At 59.3% G+C, this 17,057-nt stretch overlaps 1 protein-coding gene across 1 annotated transcript; it reads right to left on the minus strand.

Moving 5' to 3' along the window:
* Positions 1-7,426: 7,426 nt before the first annotated feature.
* Asphd2 (aspartate beta-hydroxylase domain containing 2) lies at positions 7,427-14,148 on the minus strand. Its single transcript, XM_026408542.2, has 3 exons — positions 13,266-14,148; positions 8,571-8,684; positions 7,427-7,587 (listed from the first exon to the last, which is right to left on the minus strand). Exons 1-3 carry the CDS (start codon positions 14,146-14,148, stop codon positions 7,478-7,480), a joined length of 1,107 nt encoding a protein of 368 aa, XP_026264327.2. The 3' UTR covers positions 7,427-7,477.
* Between the last annotated feature and the right edge of the window lie 2,909 nt (positions 14,149-17,057).

The following is a 17,057-nucleotide window of genomic DNA, read 5'->3' on the forward strand; positions in this document are numbered from 1 at the left end:
GGTGTCGGCGTGGCTCCCAGAGCCCCCATCATGTTCCAGTTTAGGACACTGAGTCCCTTACAACCCACGCGCGTCCTCCTGCATGCTCTGGTCACCTCTGGGGTTCTCGCAAACCTGCGTGAGTGCCGAGGACACCGTCACCCTGCATAGTGAGGGGCTGACGACGAGGAGGGCCTGCCCTTGCTCAGTGTGGACAGGACTGTTTCTCCAGGTGACTTTGATGTGTGGTTGGTTGAATCCACAGGTGGCCGCCCCGTGAGCACAGGGGCAGCCGTGGTCTCTGCTGTGCCTGTGCTTTTCCTTCCCTGCGATCCTTGTGGCCAGGAAAGGACCCATGCGCAGGGACCAGCCCTCTGCCGGGGAGGAGCTGCGGCCTCTGCGCCTGTGAGTGCCAGCTCCTTAGGCCCACGTCACCTCCTCTCCCTAGGGTCCCTCCCGCCACTGCAGGTGATAGAGGAGGCTGCTGCCTCGAACTAGGATAAACTCGCACTGTCCTCTGCTGGGGTTTCACTCCTGTTTCCATGCCTGCCCCTCGTGCACGCCCCACAGCAAACTTGGCTGCAGTTCCTGCCTTTCCTGGCGGGGGCGCTCAGGAGCAGCCTTGCTCTTCCTTTTGCTAATGGAGCCTCTGGGACTTGGAACCCAGTCTCCAACTTGGTGAAATCACGACCTGTTACAGTGTTATGTGGCGGAAGTCAAGAGTCCAGAGCCATCTCATGGCCTCCAAGCAAGCCGTGCTTCCTAAGAATGTCCTTGGCTGCCCCTTGCCCGGGGCTGAATGTCAGCCACCCAGCCACCCAGCCAGCCTCGGGTCCCAGTCTTAACTTCACAAACCTCCCTTCTCACCCAATTCCACAGGCTGCTTTGGATACAAAATGCATCCGTTTCTTAGAAAGCAGGACAGCAGGCAGCCAGGGCTTCCCGTGAAGGCCCACCCCAAAGCCGAGTCCTGATCACAAAGGGTGCACTGAAGTGCGAGGACCGCAGAGGCCCCCCTGGGCCGTCCTGAGGCAGGCCTGTGCCTGAGTGGGCCAGCCGCCCCGTGAACCTGCTGCAAGCACATCGTCCAGCCCCGTGCAGCCCCCAGAATGCCAACCCAAGCCACTGTCCCGACCTACAGAAATTGAGGTGTAATACATGCACTTGAAGCCCCTGTTGTAACGTGGCACAGCAGGTCAAGGACACACATGCACGCCTATCTCCACACACCTGTCAGGGTTCCAGTTGTAGGGCAGGGACCTCCCCCCCACCCAGCCACGCTGCTCATCACCCTGGGCTCAGAGCTTCAGTTGGGATCCCAGCTACCTACGGTTCCTCCTCGCAGACCCGGGCTGGACAGCCACAAATTGTGAGCTCGCCCGCGTCTTCCACAAGGCCCAGACAGAGCTGGTACGGATGGGCAGCTGGTCCCCCTTGCCTCCGTCTGGGACCTGCTCTGGTGGCTTTCCACTCACCCCCCTCCTCAGAGTGGGCTTCCTCCCAGAGGCCCAGCTGTCTCCTGCTGCCAGTTACCTGGGCCCGCCATGCCCAGCTTCTTGGGGACAGGTGCCTGTGGCCTGCCGGGAGCCCTGGGTCAGAGCGGCGTGGGGAAGGGATGCTGGGGGAGAATCCCTCCCTGGTCCTAGGGAAGGGTGGGAGTGGGAAGAAAGGGCACCCCCTCACACCAGTGCTGATTTAGTAACCCGGGAGTGGCCCCCAGTGTGAGACAGGCCCACGGTGCCTCCTGTGTGGTAACCCTTTGCCAACAGAGCCTCAGGCAGGCGGCCTGTGGGTATGGAAAGGCCCCCGAAGCCCACCCTCCTGGGGTTGAGGTCCCAGCACAGGCAGCCACGGAGCCTCTGTCCTGTGCCCAGAGCCCCAGAGGTCAGGGAGCTGCAGCGTTATCGCCAAGGCTAGGTGACAGTGGCTTAGAAGTGGCAGGAAAAAGAATGCCCAACCCCCAGCTTCCTGTCCAATGTCTCAGGCATCTGGGGCTCTGAGCGACAGCCACAGGCCCACGCCCTCAAAATGAGTGAGATGCCCCAGAGCAGAGACCCTGGGGGCCACACTGCATGTTCCTGCAGCAGGAGCACCGCCCGCCCGTCCGCCCGCCCTCCTGTGGCGGCGGGGCAGGTGGCCTGTGTGGGACGGTCCACGCTGGCTTCACTGGCCTCACAATCTAGAATGCTGCTGTAGAGCCTGCAGAAGCCATGGGAGGGGGGGGAGCAGGAGGCTCTGATGGGGTCAGTCCCTGCAGGGTTCCTGCCCTTGTGCACTGTGGGACTCAAGTTCCTGGGAGAGATGAATAGTGGCCTTCGGATTCCCACTGGGAAAGGCCCTTTGTTCCCTAGGGAAACACTGGCACCTAGTCAAGCTGCCTCTCCCCCCGGAGGAAGCATCTAGGCATCCAGTACTCCTGCCACCACCACAGTGACAGTGACAGTGACAGACAGTGTGGTAGCTAAAGGAGACTGGCATTTTTTTTTTTGTACCAGGATTGAACCCAGGAGGGCTTGACCCCTGAACCACATCCCCGGCCCTTTTTACTTTTTATTTAGAGACAGGGTTTCAGCAAGTTCCTTAGGGCCTCGCTAAGTTGTGAGGCTGGCCTCAAACTTTTTATCCTTCTGCCTCCCAAGCTGGGATTACAGGTGTGCACCGTGGTGCCCAGCGAGACTGGGGTCCTTGTTGAAGTCACCCTCGCTGGTGTTTCTCTTGGTGGAGGTTGTCAGGAAGCCCGCAGCCACTGGAGGCTGGGAAAGGTAAGGAATGGACCCTGGAGCCCGCAGAAGGTGGGTATGTGACTATGAACACGTGGAATGAGGTCCAGTGAGACCGATCTTGGACGTCCAGCCTCCAGAACCGTGACAATGAATCTCGTTTGCTTTAAGACACTGAGATCATTTGTTACAGCAGCCAAGGAAACTAATACACCCGCCTGCAAATGCAATACTGGTGCTGGTGATTCCAGGCGCCCGTCCTTCCAGAGGGCAGTGCGGGGAGTGGGAGAGGTGGCCCCCACGAAGGGCCATGCAGGGCTGCAAGGTCTGGGCCAGGAGAAGACTTTAAGCTTGGGTGGCTTGGTGTGGTTTCAGCAGAAGGGACGCTGGCTCCTGAGAGAGAAGCAGGGCGAGAGGCAGCCCTTCCCCGTGTCCCGCCATCCTGGTGGCTGGGAAGAGCACTCCCAGGCAAAGGCCTGGGTCCTGGCCAGAGCCCTGTGGGCAGGTGGCAGGTACAGATTGGAGGCGCTTCCTTCCCCCGAGGTCTGCAGGGCTGCTGCCAGGGGCTGTCCCTCCTGGATCACGCAGGCTTTGGTGTCCCAGAACTGGGTCCAAATCGCAGCTCCGCACCTTACTGCCGTGGAAATCAGGGTCGGTCACTTTATTTCTCTGACCCTTGTGTCCTCTTTGATAAAACAAGGGGCTTGGTTTCTTGTGGACCCTCAGTTGAGGAGTGTCAGGAGTGTCCTGAGAAGGCAGACCACCGTCCCCACCCAGTGTCAGGTAGATGTCCAGAACCTGGTGGGCAGCCCTCTCTCGGTCTCCACGGGTAACTGGTTCCAAGACCCCAGTGGATACCAAAACCCAGGGACATGCAAGTCACTTCCAGCACAGGGGTCACACAGCCCCCTGTGTGCTTCAAGCCATCTCTAACTCACAACAACTAACGCAGTGTCAACGCTGGGTGAACAGTCGTGGCCTGTGTTGTTTAAAGAACAATGACAAGAAGTCAGTACAGTTTTTTTTCCAGAATAGTTTTGACCCAGGTAGGTTGAATCTGACGAGGAACCTGTGGACAGAGGCTCGGATCACTGGCTTCTCATTCCAGCTCCCGCCGGCCACAGGCTCTGTTCCCAGTGACTGCTCACGCTGAGCCTGGCTTCCTCGTGTGTTAAGGGTGTGTGACTCTCCCTGTCCGGGCCACAAGGATCTAATGGCATGATGCAGAAGGACCCTCATGGGGCATGCTCTCTGTGCTTGGAGAAAGCACTCCATGAACCTGGGGTGGTTCAAATACAGGGCGTGGGGAGCAGAAGCAGGGCGGGGAGGCAGGGACGAGGACCGACAGGACACCTGGGAAGGAGGCAGAAGTCCCCAGTCCTCCTCTCCTGCCACCTAATGCCATAGTCTGCTTGAGGGTTGTCATGCCTTCTGTCGGCACCTCTGTAAGGTGTGGCCGTTTTCTGTCCTGTTCCTGCATTTACATGGGTCAGCAGGTCAGCGAGGAGGCCAATGTCAGGGAAGGCTGCAGAGCCGGCGAGATGGTCCTGAGAACAGCACAGGGGACTTGGCTTGGGCTCTTCCTCCTTGTGTCTAACACACACGTGCAGTCCCTCCCCCCCTCCCAGAACCTGCCTGATGGTTGTTCTGTTCGAATCTCACGCTGCGCCTCTGAGAGCAGGCGCCAGGCCCCACAGACAAGGCGTGCAGTGGAGGAGGACGTCTTGGTGGCTACGGATAGAAAGCACAACTCAAGCTTGGCTCAAGAATAAAAAGGGAGCCGGGTGTGGTGGCGCATGCCTGTCATCCCAGTGGCTCAGGAGGCTGAAGCAGGAGGATCAAGAGTTCAAACCAGCCTCAGCAATGGTGAGGCCCTAAGCAACTCAGTGAGACCCTGTCTCTAAATAGAAAATAGGGCTGGGGGTGAGGCTCAGTGGTCGAGTGCCCCTGAGTTCAATCCTGGGTATTCCCCCCCTCAAAAAAAACCCCACAGCTGTCCCTTTAGAAGCTGGGTTCAGGTGCCCAGGGCCACATGGGGACAGAGCCGATGCCACTCTCCAGCCAGCTTGTTTCCAAGACCTTCCCATCCTGGCCCTTCAGAGCAGAGCCCCTCAGCCCCAGCTGCACGTTAGAACGTGACAGGAAACGAGTCACAGGGCAGCCTGCTGCCAGGGGCCACCCTGAAGAGGCCCCTAGTTTCAACCCCTGGTATCCCCCCCCAGGGAAGGTGCCCTGGCACGCAGGGCGGTGGGGGGCACAGTGTGTCTCAAAGCTCCCGGTGGCTTCCTGTGCAGCAGCGTCCAGAGCCAGGCCACAGGGCCACCCTGCCTCTCCCCTGCTCCATGTTGTAGGCACTCGATGCCATTAATTTGCTCAGTGGCACCAAACACGGAGGATGTAGGTGACTCTGGGAGATGACGAACAGGCACCTCTGGGAGAAGAGTTCAGGGCCCACTGGGTCGGGGGACCTGGGGCGACCTTGCGTGGACAAGGGGCTGGTCCTGCCGGACCGCAGGGCCTGAAGGGCGCTCCCAGGCCGCTGCTGTCCTGGGAGGTGGGGTCCCCTCTGCAGGGCAGCCAGGCCCCCTCCCCACCCCGGTGTCCCCGCGAGACACGGAGGTCACCTTAGCAGCTGTGACTGGTGGCACACACATGGGAGGTGAGAACACCAGGGCCCCAGGCGGCGGGCACTCTTCCCTTCTGCTTGCTGTGGCACCTGGGGACTCATCTGGCTGGAGCTGGGCTTGAGTGCGGAACACCTGGTGGTTGGGCAGCTCCCGGGGCTCCTGGCCACCAGTCCCCGCTGCCCGCTTTAGGACACACGGGCTGCTTCTCTACCAGGTGTCCTTGGTACTGCAGGGAGGAACCAGCGCTGGCCCTTTAAGGGCAGGTACTGTCTCTTCAGGGGGCAGACTGGGTAAGTGACTTGCCAGGTGACAGGGAGTGCCTCCTGCCACCCAGCCCTGATGCCCAGCTGGGCTGAAGCCAGCGTCCCTGTGCCCTGCCCAGGTGACAGCTGTAGCTCTTGGCGTTCTGGAGATGGGCTTCCCCACCCCTGATCTCGGAAGGACCGTTGCTTGGGCCACTCTGTCCGCCCACTGCGGCAGCCCCCCCACCTCTGTGACATGGTTCAATAACCAGGGGCGCCCGTCCCTTGGGCTCACACCAGCCTCCTCTTCCTCCCCACAGACGACGTCACCACGTCACTCTGGTTTTCAGCAAGATCCTTTATTTATCTCTGTCCCCGACCATGACAGGGGTCCAGGTAGCCAGGTGCCCGTGTGGCTGTTGGTTTGTAAACTGGAGCAGGAAGGTCGGCTCGTGTGGGGTCATGCACCTCGGCGGTTCTCTGACGAGACACGTGACAGGCACGGGGCCTCCGGGTGACAACCCTGCCTCCTGTGTTCCCCTCGCCCGCCACAGACGTGTCCTCTTCACACATGGCCAGTGATACCCAGCGCTTCAGATCCTGGCTTCTCGCACCGGCCCCTCCCAGGTGCCTCAGTTCCCATTAGGACACCAACAGGCCCCGCGCCAGAGCCGTGTGCCCCACCCGACTGCTGTGCTGCGTGGACCTCCACTGCCCCGGGGACACTGTCCCCACAAGGTCCCTCTCGTGTGGCTCCCCTCGGCTCTCAGCTAAGGGAAGCTGTTTCGAGACCCAGGCCCCCGGGGCCTCTCCTATGGGCGGACATGTCTTCACAGGAGGCCACCCAGCTGGTGCAGTGCCCTGGGTCTTGGGATCTGCAGGCCTCCCTGCGCCCTCACCCACGCTGGCCCTGGTCACCTTCGCTGGGCGCGCAGCCTCGCGGGACAGCAAGGCACACGGCGGCCCCCGCAGCCTCTGAGATGCGCTGGAACTTTCGCGAACAAACAGGGAGAGAATCATGGGTACAGACTCCAGGTCAAAAGGGACGCTTTGGTCAGAGCTGGCACTGCCACCCTCGGGGACAGCCCTGGTGGGAGTCGGGTGGTGAGCCTCCCCCGCAGGCAGCCTGGCCCTGCCCTGGACCACCCCGGACTCCAGACACTGAGGGGCTGTGCCCGGCCTGGCCTGGCAGTGGGCATCTGTGGGCAGTGAGGTGAGTGGCCGCGGCTGGCCCAGGAGCCCGGCCCAGCTCTGGAGGACCCCAGCCTCAGCTTTGGAGGAAGCCACCAGCAGAGGGCCGGTCCCTGCAGGGAACTGACGGCTTTGGGCAAGAGGACAGTGGCCACAGTTCCCCGACCCTGGACACCACCCCTGGGGAGGCCTGCAGCCCTGCTCCCTGCCACCAGAGCCAGCCAGGTGCAGAGACCTCAGACTGTCCCCTGCCCTGGGTGGCCGAAGGGTCCTCCATGTGCCAGCAAAGTGGCCGCGTGGCTGGCTGGCAGGTCTGCTTTGCCTGGAGGTGACCACGAGCAGCTTCGTGTCCGACAGCCGGACAGTGGCCGTTTGGTTACTCTGTTTGAAAACACGTAGAAACCAAGGGGCGACGCGACAGACGGACTCACAGAGGCACCGTGTCCCTGGTCACGGGCCCAGGGGACGCACTAGCTGGCCAGAAAGGAATCTCAGAAGCGACAATTGGAAGGAAGGAGGAGAAAAGAAACCTAAGGAAACACAAGCTGCAGGCTCCATTTACAGTGACCACGTGGCAGAGGGACCACGCCCTCCGAGATCCCAGGGCGCTTCCCGGGAGGCAGGTGCTGAGCGTGGCCTGTGGCCGCGGTGGGCGCACTGTCCCGGGTCCGCTCAGGTGTGCCCCAGCCCCCCTGGCCGCTCCAGCGGGGAGGTGTCCTCATCGCCCAGGAGCGAAGATGAAGTCAAGGGCCTGCCGCTCGGCTGCTGCCACGTTCGGATGCCATAAGTCCACCATGAAGACCACCCGGGGGCCATCCTCTGCCGACCCTGTGGGGAGGGGGACAGAGGAGAGGTTGGTGGCCTGTGGCCAAGACCCAGGTGTGGCAGGGCCCGACCCTGCATGCTCTGGGCTGGGGACCTGTGCTGTCCCTGGCCTGGCTCACAACACCTCCCTCCTCTGAGCGGGTGGACTGCAGGGCAGCTGGCCAGGCGGGGACAAGCGCTGTTCTTCAGCAGTGGAACCACTGGGTACGACACTGTCCCCTCTGTCCAAAGCCACACCAAGAGCAAGCCCAGACTTGAGCTCAGACTTAGGTAATAACGCGTCCAGATCTGCTGGGGACGCTGTGGCCGCGGGCAGCTGGGGGCCGGGATGCGAAGGAGCATGTTTGGTACTTTCTGCTCAGTTTTTTTCGGGAAACCTAAAACTTTTTTTTTTAATATTTATTTTTTAGTTGTAGTTGGACACAATACCTTTATTTTATTTATTTATTTTTATGTGGTGCTGAGGATCAAACCCAGGGCCTCGCACTTGTGAGGCCAGTGATCTATCACTGAACCCCAGCCTCAGCCCCCTAAAATTTCTTTAAGAACTAAAATCTGCCAGGGCGCTGTGGTGCCCGCCTGTCACAGTGGTTCGGGAGGCTGAGGCAGGAGGATCGCGAGTTCAAAACCAGCCTCAGCAAAAGGGAGGTCCTAAGCAACTCAGGGAGACCCTGTCGCTAAATAAAACACAGAAGAGGGCTGGGGCGGGGGCTCCGTGGTCGAGGGCCCCGAGTTCAATCCCTGGTACCATTTTCTGGTCACGGAGCCAGAGGGACGCACTAGGTGGCCAGAAAGGAATCTCAGAGGCAAACGACTGAAAGGAAGAAAGAAAAAAGAAATCTAAGGAAATACAAGCTGAAGGTCTTCCACTTACAGTGACCACAGGGCAGAGGGACCTGCCGCCTTCTGAGATCCAGGGGCGCTTCCCATGCACGCGGCAAAAAAATAAAATCTGTTAAAAACAAAACGACGTGGGGGGGACCCACCTTCGTGGAACGCGGTGTGTAGGAAGGAGTCGTCGAAGAGCAGGCAGCGGCCCTCGGCCCAGCACTGGGGCTCGCCCCCCACCACCAGCTCACAGCCGCTCGGAGTCTTGAGCCCTTGTGGGAAAGCAGAGAGTGAAGGCCAGCCAGACCACCGTCCACAGCTGTCACCACAGTCCTGTCCCCTGGGCTTTCTAGTTGCGATGAACTGCCTGCGGCCTACGAGGGGCTCGCCTCTTTGAATTCCACCTTCTAACCCATTCTGAGGCCCAGGGTGGAGGCTCTGTGTGGTTCCTGGCCTCCTCCTGCAACCTGGAGGCCACCCAAGGAAGTGCTGGGCCTCAGGAGGGCACGGGTGGGCACCCTCGCAAGGAGCCAGGTTCTGGAGACATCGGTGAGGCCGAGCCAGGGCCATCCCTTGGGGACACCACTGGCCTTCACGTCCCCATTCCCAGCCTCAGCCGAGACACTTGGCTGCTGCCACCATCTCAGCTGCCACAAAGAAAGGTACTGTCACAGCTGCCTGATGGCTTCCTCAGGGGGTGGGTCAGCCTGACAGCTCAGGAAGGGCACGGGAGGAGGCCCTGGGAGGGGGCGGGTCAGTGGTGGCTCCATCTGTCTTCAGTGATGCACTAGGCTAAGGGTGACCCTGAGCAAGTCAGCATGCCCTCTGGATCCAGGGTCCTTATGACAAAAACATACTCTCTTTCTCTCTGGCAACTGGAGTATTTTTATGTACTCTTTAAGCCAAAGTGGATGGCTCTTGGAGGAGACCACATGGAGGTGTAGGAAGGACAGACGACTTGGGACAGATGATGAGCTCGGACCTGTCTGTGCTGTGTGACTCTGGGCCAGCCACTCAACCTCTCTGAGCCTCACCATCCTCATCTGTGAAAAGGGGACATTAGTATATGTGCCTTCCAAGGCTGCTATGCAGCCTTGTTACCAGTAACTGAAGGTTGACTGCGCAGGTCTGGGCCACATAAACACTGCGCAGAGGCCACCGTATCACTCTAGGAGTAATGGAGCGGTGACTGGATCTGCTGAAAAGTTACTATTTGGCCCTTGCTGGGGCTGATCTGTTTTGAACCCAAAAAGAGTAGCTACTGGACACTTTGATAAGATGACAGTCACAGGTCACAAGCAGCTACACGGAGGTCTCTGCTCACGGCTGTGGTCTCCATGTTCAAACTGCCAACAGTCCGTCTCTGGACGGTGCTCAGCGGCTCAGCTGGGGTCGCTCTGCTGCTTGCGAAGGCTTTGGGATGAGGGAACTCTCCGCAGGGCCAGCTCCCCTTTCTCTGGCCCCTCCAGGACTCACTGCTGCTGCGCCAGGGCAGCGGGGTGCGGCTGGCTGACCGCGGCCTCCCCTGACCTCACTCCCCGGCCTCCTGCCCTCCGCCCATCAACCAGCCCGGGGGGCACAAACGAGGAAGACTCCTCCCAGAGCATTTGGGAGGCCCTTGGGGGACAGAGGGGCCCTGCGTGGCCTTGGACAGTCCCGCCCGTCCCAGGATCCTCGGTGGCCTCGAGTTTGCTCCTTTGTCCCACCGACCCTGACGGAAGCAGGAAGACACCGGGGAACTGTCCCCCCAGCGGCCCCTGCTTCAGGAGGTGGTGGCCAGCAACTGGGAGGGGGCAGGGAACACAGGCTGGTCCTCCGGCCCCTCCCGTTGGACGGCTGGGCACCGTCCACACCCACAGTGACAGGAGGGCCTCCCTGTGCCCGGGGTGGCTGTGCACACTCTGGTCTTCTCCAGCGACTCCTGGACATCTGCCTGGTGAGTCGGGGTCTAGAGCTGCTCCCTGAGTGGGCCTCAGTACAGGGACCTGTCACAGCCTGCCCCACAGGGGTGACGGTGGGCCCAGAGTGGTCAGCATGGAGCGACAGCCAGAGGGAGCTCACGGCAGGGCGTAGCGCTCCACAGAGCAGAGGCCCAGGACTGTGTGCTTCCTTCCCTTCAGCTGGGACAGCGGGCACCAGTGTGGCTGTAGGAGGGGACCCGCAGGAGGGGACCCGCTCGGCCAACACACAAAGTCACGGGGTGCATCTCAACGTGGGCCTGGTTGCGTGAGGAGCACGTGGGGGAACCTGGCCGTGGAGGTGGCCTTGGCCCTGGGGACCCAGCCACACCTTGTGCGGGGACAGGAGGACCCCCTTTTGTTGCGAGTACTAGCTGGGCCTAGGAGGGCCATGCCCAGGGCCTGAAGTCCTGTTCTACACTGATGTCCACTGTGCGGGGCGGGGGGGCGCTGGCACACGGGGGTGGGGCGGTAGTGACGGGGACTTCTTTGCTACCCGTCCTTGGTGGCGGCATCAGCCTGGCACTTCACCACATTTGCCTGCAGGGCCTCTGCCTGCCCTCCCCCTGGGACCCTGGGTCCCATCCCCAGCACCCCTCAACAGCACGATGCCCAGCTGGCCTGAGGCCTCTGGCTGCCTGGCCCACAGCTCACCTGGCCATGGCGGCCCGAGTTCCAGGAAGGGCCGCGCCCGCACTCAGCCCAGCAGGCCCCCTCCGCCCTCAGGTCAGCCCCCACCCCCTGCGCCTGCCCAGAGCCTGCCTGCAGCGCCAGCTCCCTCCAACAGCTCGGAGCGCCTGGAGCCCTGCCCAGTGGTTCACTGACCACGTCGTCCCTTGGCTTAGCGTCATGCCACATAGATGACCTGCTTGGCCCCTCCTGCCAAGGTGTATGCCCGATGCTAGAGTAGCCCTACAGGGAGGCGGCTCCGCCCAGCACAGAGGGGGAACAGGCTTAGCCCTGGGCCTGCCCAAGGGCACCGGGAAGGGGGCCAGGCCTGGGTTCAGATCTGCTTGTTCCCTAAGCCATTCATCTGCCATGTCCCAAGGGCAGTGACCACATCTTGCGGGTCATTTCTCACACCCTCCAACACCAGGTTGACCATGACAGCTACCACCTAGCATTTAGCCACGTGTGCCAGGCACCGTCCCGGGTGGCCAAGCAGGATGTCACTCCTTCAATCCTCTCGGCCATCCTGGGAGGTAAGTCCGACTTCTCCATTTTGCAGGGGGCACTCTGGGGCCCAGGGAGACCCAGTCTCACAGCTGACCGTGACTCGAGACCATGGCTCAGGAGCTCCCCTGCCCAACCCTGGCTCTTGAAATCCCCACCACGTCCAGGGCTCTGTCTAGACCTTTCTTCTCTGGAGCTTAGGAGCAGCGTCTTCTAGAGTGAGTCCCCACCCAGAGGGCGGGGAGCAGGGATGCTGCAGGGGGCTCCCGGGGGCAGCTCCAGCGTGGTCCCCTGCAGAGCACACTCAGGAAACCCCACTCCGCTTTTCCTTGTCCCCTCTGAAGCCCAAGCCATGTGGTCCCTTCCTAAAGCTACTACTGTCCATCTCGGCTCACTTCAGCCTGAGAGGCTAGCGACTGATCCACGGCCCCCGAGCCAGCCTCTGTCACAGTCCACTGGGAACAAGGCATCCTGGGGACTGAGACCCCCACTCACCAAGCTGTGGTTAGGCCTGCCTTGATGGCAGAGGCTCTGTGATACACATCCCCTGGCTGGGCATCAGGCTGGCTCTGCAGAGGACCGTCATTTGACCTCCACTTTCTACCTGAGGAAGCGGAGGCTCAGAGAGGTGAAATATGCAGCCAGCTCATGGGACGGCTGCAGTGCAGGTGGCCTGCCCCAGCCCCTGCCCCACTGCTGAACACACACACTTCCACCTCCCAGGACTCCCCACCAGGCCTCACATCCTCCTTGATGATCAGGAAGCACCAACATACCTTTCACAGGCTCTTAAAGCCACTAGGAACCTCAAGGGTCTTTGTGACAGCTTTTGGCTCTAGAGCTATGTTGGCTGAGACAGTAGCCACTGGCCAAATGTGGCCATTAAAACTGAAATCAAGCCAGGCATGGTGATGCACACCTGCAATCCCAGCCACTGGAGGGGGGGGGGCTGGGGCAGGAGGATCGCAGGTTCAAGGTCAGCCTCAGCAACTTAGCAAGACCCTGACTCAAAATAAAAAATAAAAAGGGATGAGGGTGTGGCTTAGCGGTAGAGCACCCCTTGGTTCAGTTAAAAATTGAACCTTTCGGTTACTCCAGCCGTGTTCAAGCACTTGGGGCCGAAGGTGGTTAGGACATACTTTTGGACAATGAAGATGGAGAACGTTTTCCTCACTGCAAAAAGTTCTGGCCAGAGCGTCTGTCAGACATTGGCTTAGGGCATATGTTAGAGTGTGTGTTAAGCATATCTGAGGCCCTGAGTCCACTGCCAAAACCATAAAAAATAATAATAATTAGGTTTATACTAGACCCGGTGCAGCGATGCACACCTGTAATCCCAGCCACATGGGAGGCTGAGAAAGGAGGATCACAATTTCAAAACCAGCCTTAGCAACTAGCAAGGCCCTAAGCAACTTAGAGACCCTGTCTCAAAAAATAAAAAGGGGTGGGGATGCGGTTCAGTGGTTAAGCACCTCTAGGCTCAATCCCCCCCCCAAAAAAAAAAAAAAAAACAAGAACAAAACCCTAGGTTCACAGTGACGACAAATTCCTTCCAGGACTCAGCTGCTGCTGTCCCAACTACTAACACAAGATCATCCACCTTTGGTAAAAGCACCGTCAGCCTAAGGCACACGTCTGGCTCTCGCGGTGTTTCCTTTCTCCGACGGCAGAGGCGCCGTACTACACGCGTGCACGCCGCGGACCCCTGTCCCCGCCACCTACCTAAGTGGCACCGGATGCGGATGTTCGTGGGCCCGTAGTGCTCCGTGATCACAGTCCCGGGGCTCAGCACGGAGATGCACGCATTTCCAAAAACATTGTTCCCAATACAGGTCCGAAGGCTTCCGAGCAAGCGGTACGTCCGTGGGCACTTCCTGCAGTTCCTGGGGACGCAAACCCCCTGATTGACCAAGTAAAAGGTGAGCCACTCCCCGCTGGGGGTGCTGTTGAGCTTCCAGCCCTGCGGGAGGCTGCAGTTCGAGAAGGCCTTGTAGAGGGCCTCGAACTCGCACAGGACGGTCTGGAAGTTCCGCTCGAGCAGCTCCACGTCGTGCTTCTGCGCTTCCCGGGAGAAGTAGGGCGAGGTGGGCAGGTCGGGCAGGAAGAAGACCTCGGGCTTCTGGATGGAGGGCCGGCTGCTGAGGTAGCGGCCCTGCTCGCGGATGCCCTTGTGGATGCGGCCCATGCCGGACCACGAGTAGCGCTTGGCGTACTCCTGCAGGTTGTGGTAGAGCTTCTGGTTGAGGCCCTCGTGGGTGCAGCGCACGCACTCGGGCGCCTGGCAGTAGGCGAAGCCATTCTGCAGCCCGTGCGCCTCGGCGCCCTGCATGAGCGCGTTCACCGACACGTAGGGCCGCGGCTGCTCCCTGCCCACGTGGTAACAGTACCACACGAACAGGACCAGCAGGCAGGCCACGGTGACCACGGCCGTGCTGTCGCAGTCCCGCACCGACTGGATGCCGGTGGCCACGCAGTCCCTGAGGCCGTCCAGTGACCAACCCCAGGCTACCAGCCACTCGAGCGACATCTTGGGGGACTTGTTACTGGGGGTGTGAAGCCAGATCAGACGTTCAGTCCTCTGGGGTCCCAGGGGCACCCACACCATGCAGATTAGTGTGGGGGAGAAGGAGCCGCTGGGGCCGAGGAGGGCATGGCCGCCACTGTTCCTCGAAGCCTGCCACGGGTGACATCGATGAATGCTGAGGCTGGCCAGCTGGACCTGCCACTCCACTCCCAGCGAAAGTCACTGAGGCAGGGTGGCAGGAGATGGTCTACATCACACTAGCAAGCTCCAGGTCTCTGCCAGAAGACTTTTTTTTCCAAAATCCAAACCTGGAATGAAAGAAAGAGAATACAGCATAAATGTTAAACATTAAAGACTCTTCAAGTGTGAAGCTCTGGGTCATTTTGTAAAGCCCCTGATGGTCAGGGACACTTGGCAGTCTTGTATATCCTACCCTCATTTTACCTGCACCCCCATTTCCCAAAAGACCAGCCGTTGCTCCTCTACATCCATCAGGGATGGCTTGGTAACTCTGCGACACCCTAGGAGGTGCTACTGTCCCCATCTTAGAGATGAGAAAACTGAGGCCCAGAGAGGTCAAACAGCTCACCCAAGTCACACAGCCAGAGCCTGGATACAAACTCCATGTGCCTTCTAAGCCTACGTGTGTCCATCTTACTGTCTGTTATTCCCCTTTAATTACTGCCTTTAAGGGAAAGTACCTCATCAATGACAAAGGGTCTGTCTGAGTGGTTTTCCTTTCTCTTCCCAAGCACATCACCATTCTTACTGAATCTGGTTGCCCTCAGTCCAGGGTTCGGCTAATACCGACTTGGGAAAGGAAGTGGGTGCCCTGGGGTCACACCTGTGACCGACACAGGGCTCTTCTGCTTTCCAGCTTGGAGACAAGGCACTAGCTCACCCACGTGGTCAGTGAGCAATGGGGTGGCGTGGAAGTAGGAGTCCTTCCAGGCCTGTGACTCAGTTTCCTGCACTTTCCCAAACAGGAAGCTGTGGTTTGCCAGTCATCCTGCCTATGGTTGGGCCGGTGGCCAACACCACAGTTATCCAGAAACCCAAGGGAAGATCATGGCCCCGGTGTCCAGCGGCGCGACCCTCTCAGACCTGGGCTGCGTGTCTGCGAGTCCCTTTCTCTGCCTCGCTTTCTCTGAGCAGCTGGGAACAGCAGCGCTCTGTTCCTCAACAAGCCTCTACCTCCCCACTCCTGGAGACGTCACTTTGTGTTTTCCCCTTCTCTCCCGGGAATATAGGAAGACAGCTGAACAAATGGGGAGATGGGACCCTCCCCTTTCCCTGGGGACACCCTTGGCCTCGAAAACTTTTGCTGCTCAGCAGAGAAGTTCTGAGCCCAAACTGGAGACGGGCAGGATCAAGTGTCAATGCCAACCCCAGGCAGGTCACGGCCCTCGCCAAGTCTCAGCTTCTGTAACCAACAAATGGGGCTCACATTCCTCTCTCCGGCTGAAGGTGCACACAAAGTACTAGGACTGCGTCGCTGGGAACACCCAATAAGTGCTGGTGACTGCCAGGAGGGGCGGCACCCCCTAGGGCTGGCCAGCCAACCAGAGGAGGGTCATGAAAGGAGGACTCCACTGGATCCCGACAGCTCAGTGTGAACGCCCAGCGCTCTTCAGACCCAAATCTCAAGTGATTTTTCTGTCCCCAGGCTTGCTAAGGGAAACCTTAGGTGCTCATTAACTGCCTACTGGCTTCTTCCCAGTTTTGGTTGAATAAAGAATCACTTGACTACAATGTTTAGTAAGTCAAAAACACACTCTGAATATTCATGGGAATTTTTTTATGTTTCTAGGAAAAACACCAGTGTGGGGAGGTTAGAGGCTACCCTCCCCCCAACACGGTCCCAATTGCTCCTCGGATGCAGAACAGGGAAGGGCTGGATCCCACTGGATATGGAGACTCATCCCTCTTGTCTTCTCCTAGACCAGCAGCTCCTTCCTCTCAACCCAGATTAAAGAAAGGTGTCTTGTTTGCAGCCATCCCAGGCAGAACCCCGGGATTCCTGAAATTCAGCGTGAGGCTGTCACGAGGGAGAGAACTAGTGCTTCTGGGGAAAGGATTCCCCCCACCACTGTGCTGATACCCTAATTGGAATTCTCAAACTCTGTCTCTCAGGAGCAGTTTCTTCCTGGACGCTCTAGGAGTGAGATGGCGATGATTTAACACACCTGTTAAGTGTGAGTTCCCAGCAGCCCTGCGAATCACCCAAGTTCAAGTCCACAAAATGCAGACACAGAGAACCGGGCAGATGAGGAGGGACCTCGCCACTGGCCACCCAGCTGCTCCCCCCCTCCTGCGGGAAGCTTCATCTGTCAGCCATGCGCCCTCTCCAAGCAGCAGCGAACCCACAGCTGTGAAGACCTGACGCTGTGAATCCCAGCTTCGGACCCTCCTCAGGAGGCCATGAACCTGAGAGCTGAAGTTTGGACTTTCTATACCTGCCAATCACTTTTAGCCAAAATAGTTCGGCGACCAGAGGTGGATGTACAAGCCCACAGCCTATCCATGACACTAAAAGAAACCCTCAAATGTGGTCGTTTCTTATGAATTGCTCCAAACATTCAACCCCCCAGCGACAGCCCCCACCGCCACAGGAGCACACAGCTCCTTCTCTCAGGGACAACAGTAACTTCCAGCCTTCTACCCACATCTGTTCATTTGCATGTTTCATTTCTGTCCCCACCACGGATGGAAACATCTCAGGGCTCCACACTTTAATAATAACATGCAAACTCAGACCTTAAATGTCAGTTGGCTCTGGGGAATAGGGTCCAAATTCAAGCCCAATCAAATGTAACTTCTGACAGGATGAACGCCTGCAGACCCTGCCTGACCCAGCTACCCCAGTTTAAATGGCCAGTTCAAGGGGCTGCCCAGTGTTCCAGAGCTTCTGGTCACCTCAGGACCAGGCCACCCTGAACACCCAGAAAGGAGCAGCCCAGCGCTGGGCCAGGAGTGTGATGCATGGAACC

Source organism: Urocitellus parryii, chromosome 3 (assembly GCF_045843805.1).
Source record: "Urocitellus parryii isolate mUroPar1 chromosome 3, mUroPar1.hap1, whole genome shotgun sequence".
NCBI classification, from domain to species: Eukaryota; Metazoa; Chordata; class Mammalia; order Rodentia; family Sciuridae; genus Urocitellus; species Urocitellus parryii.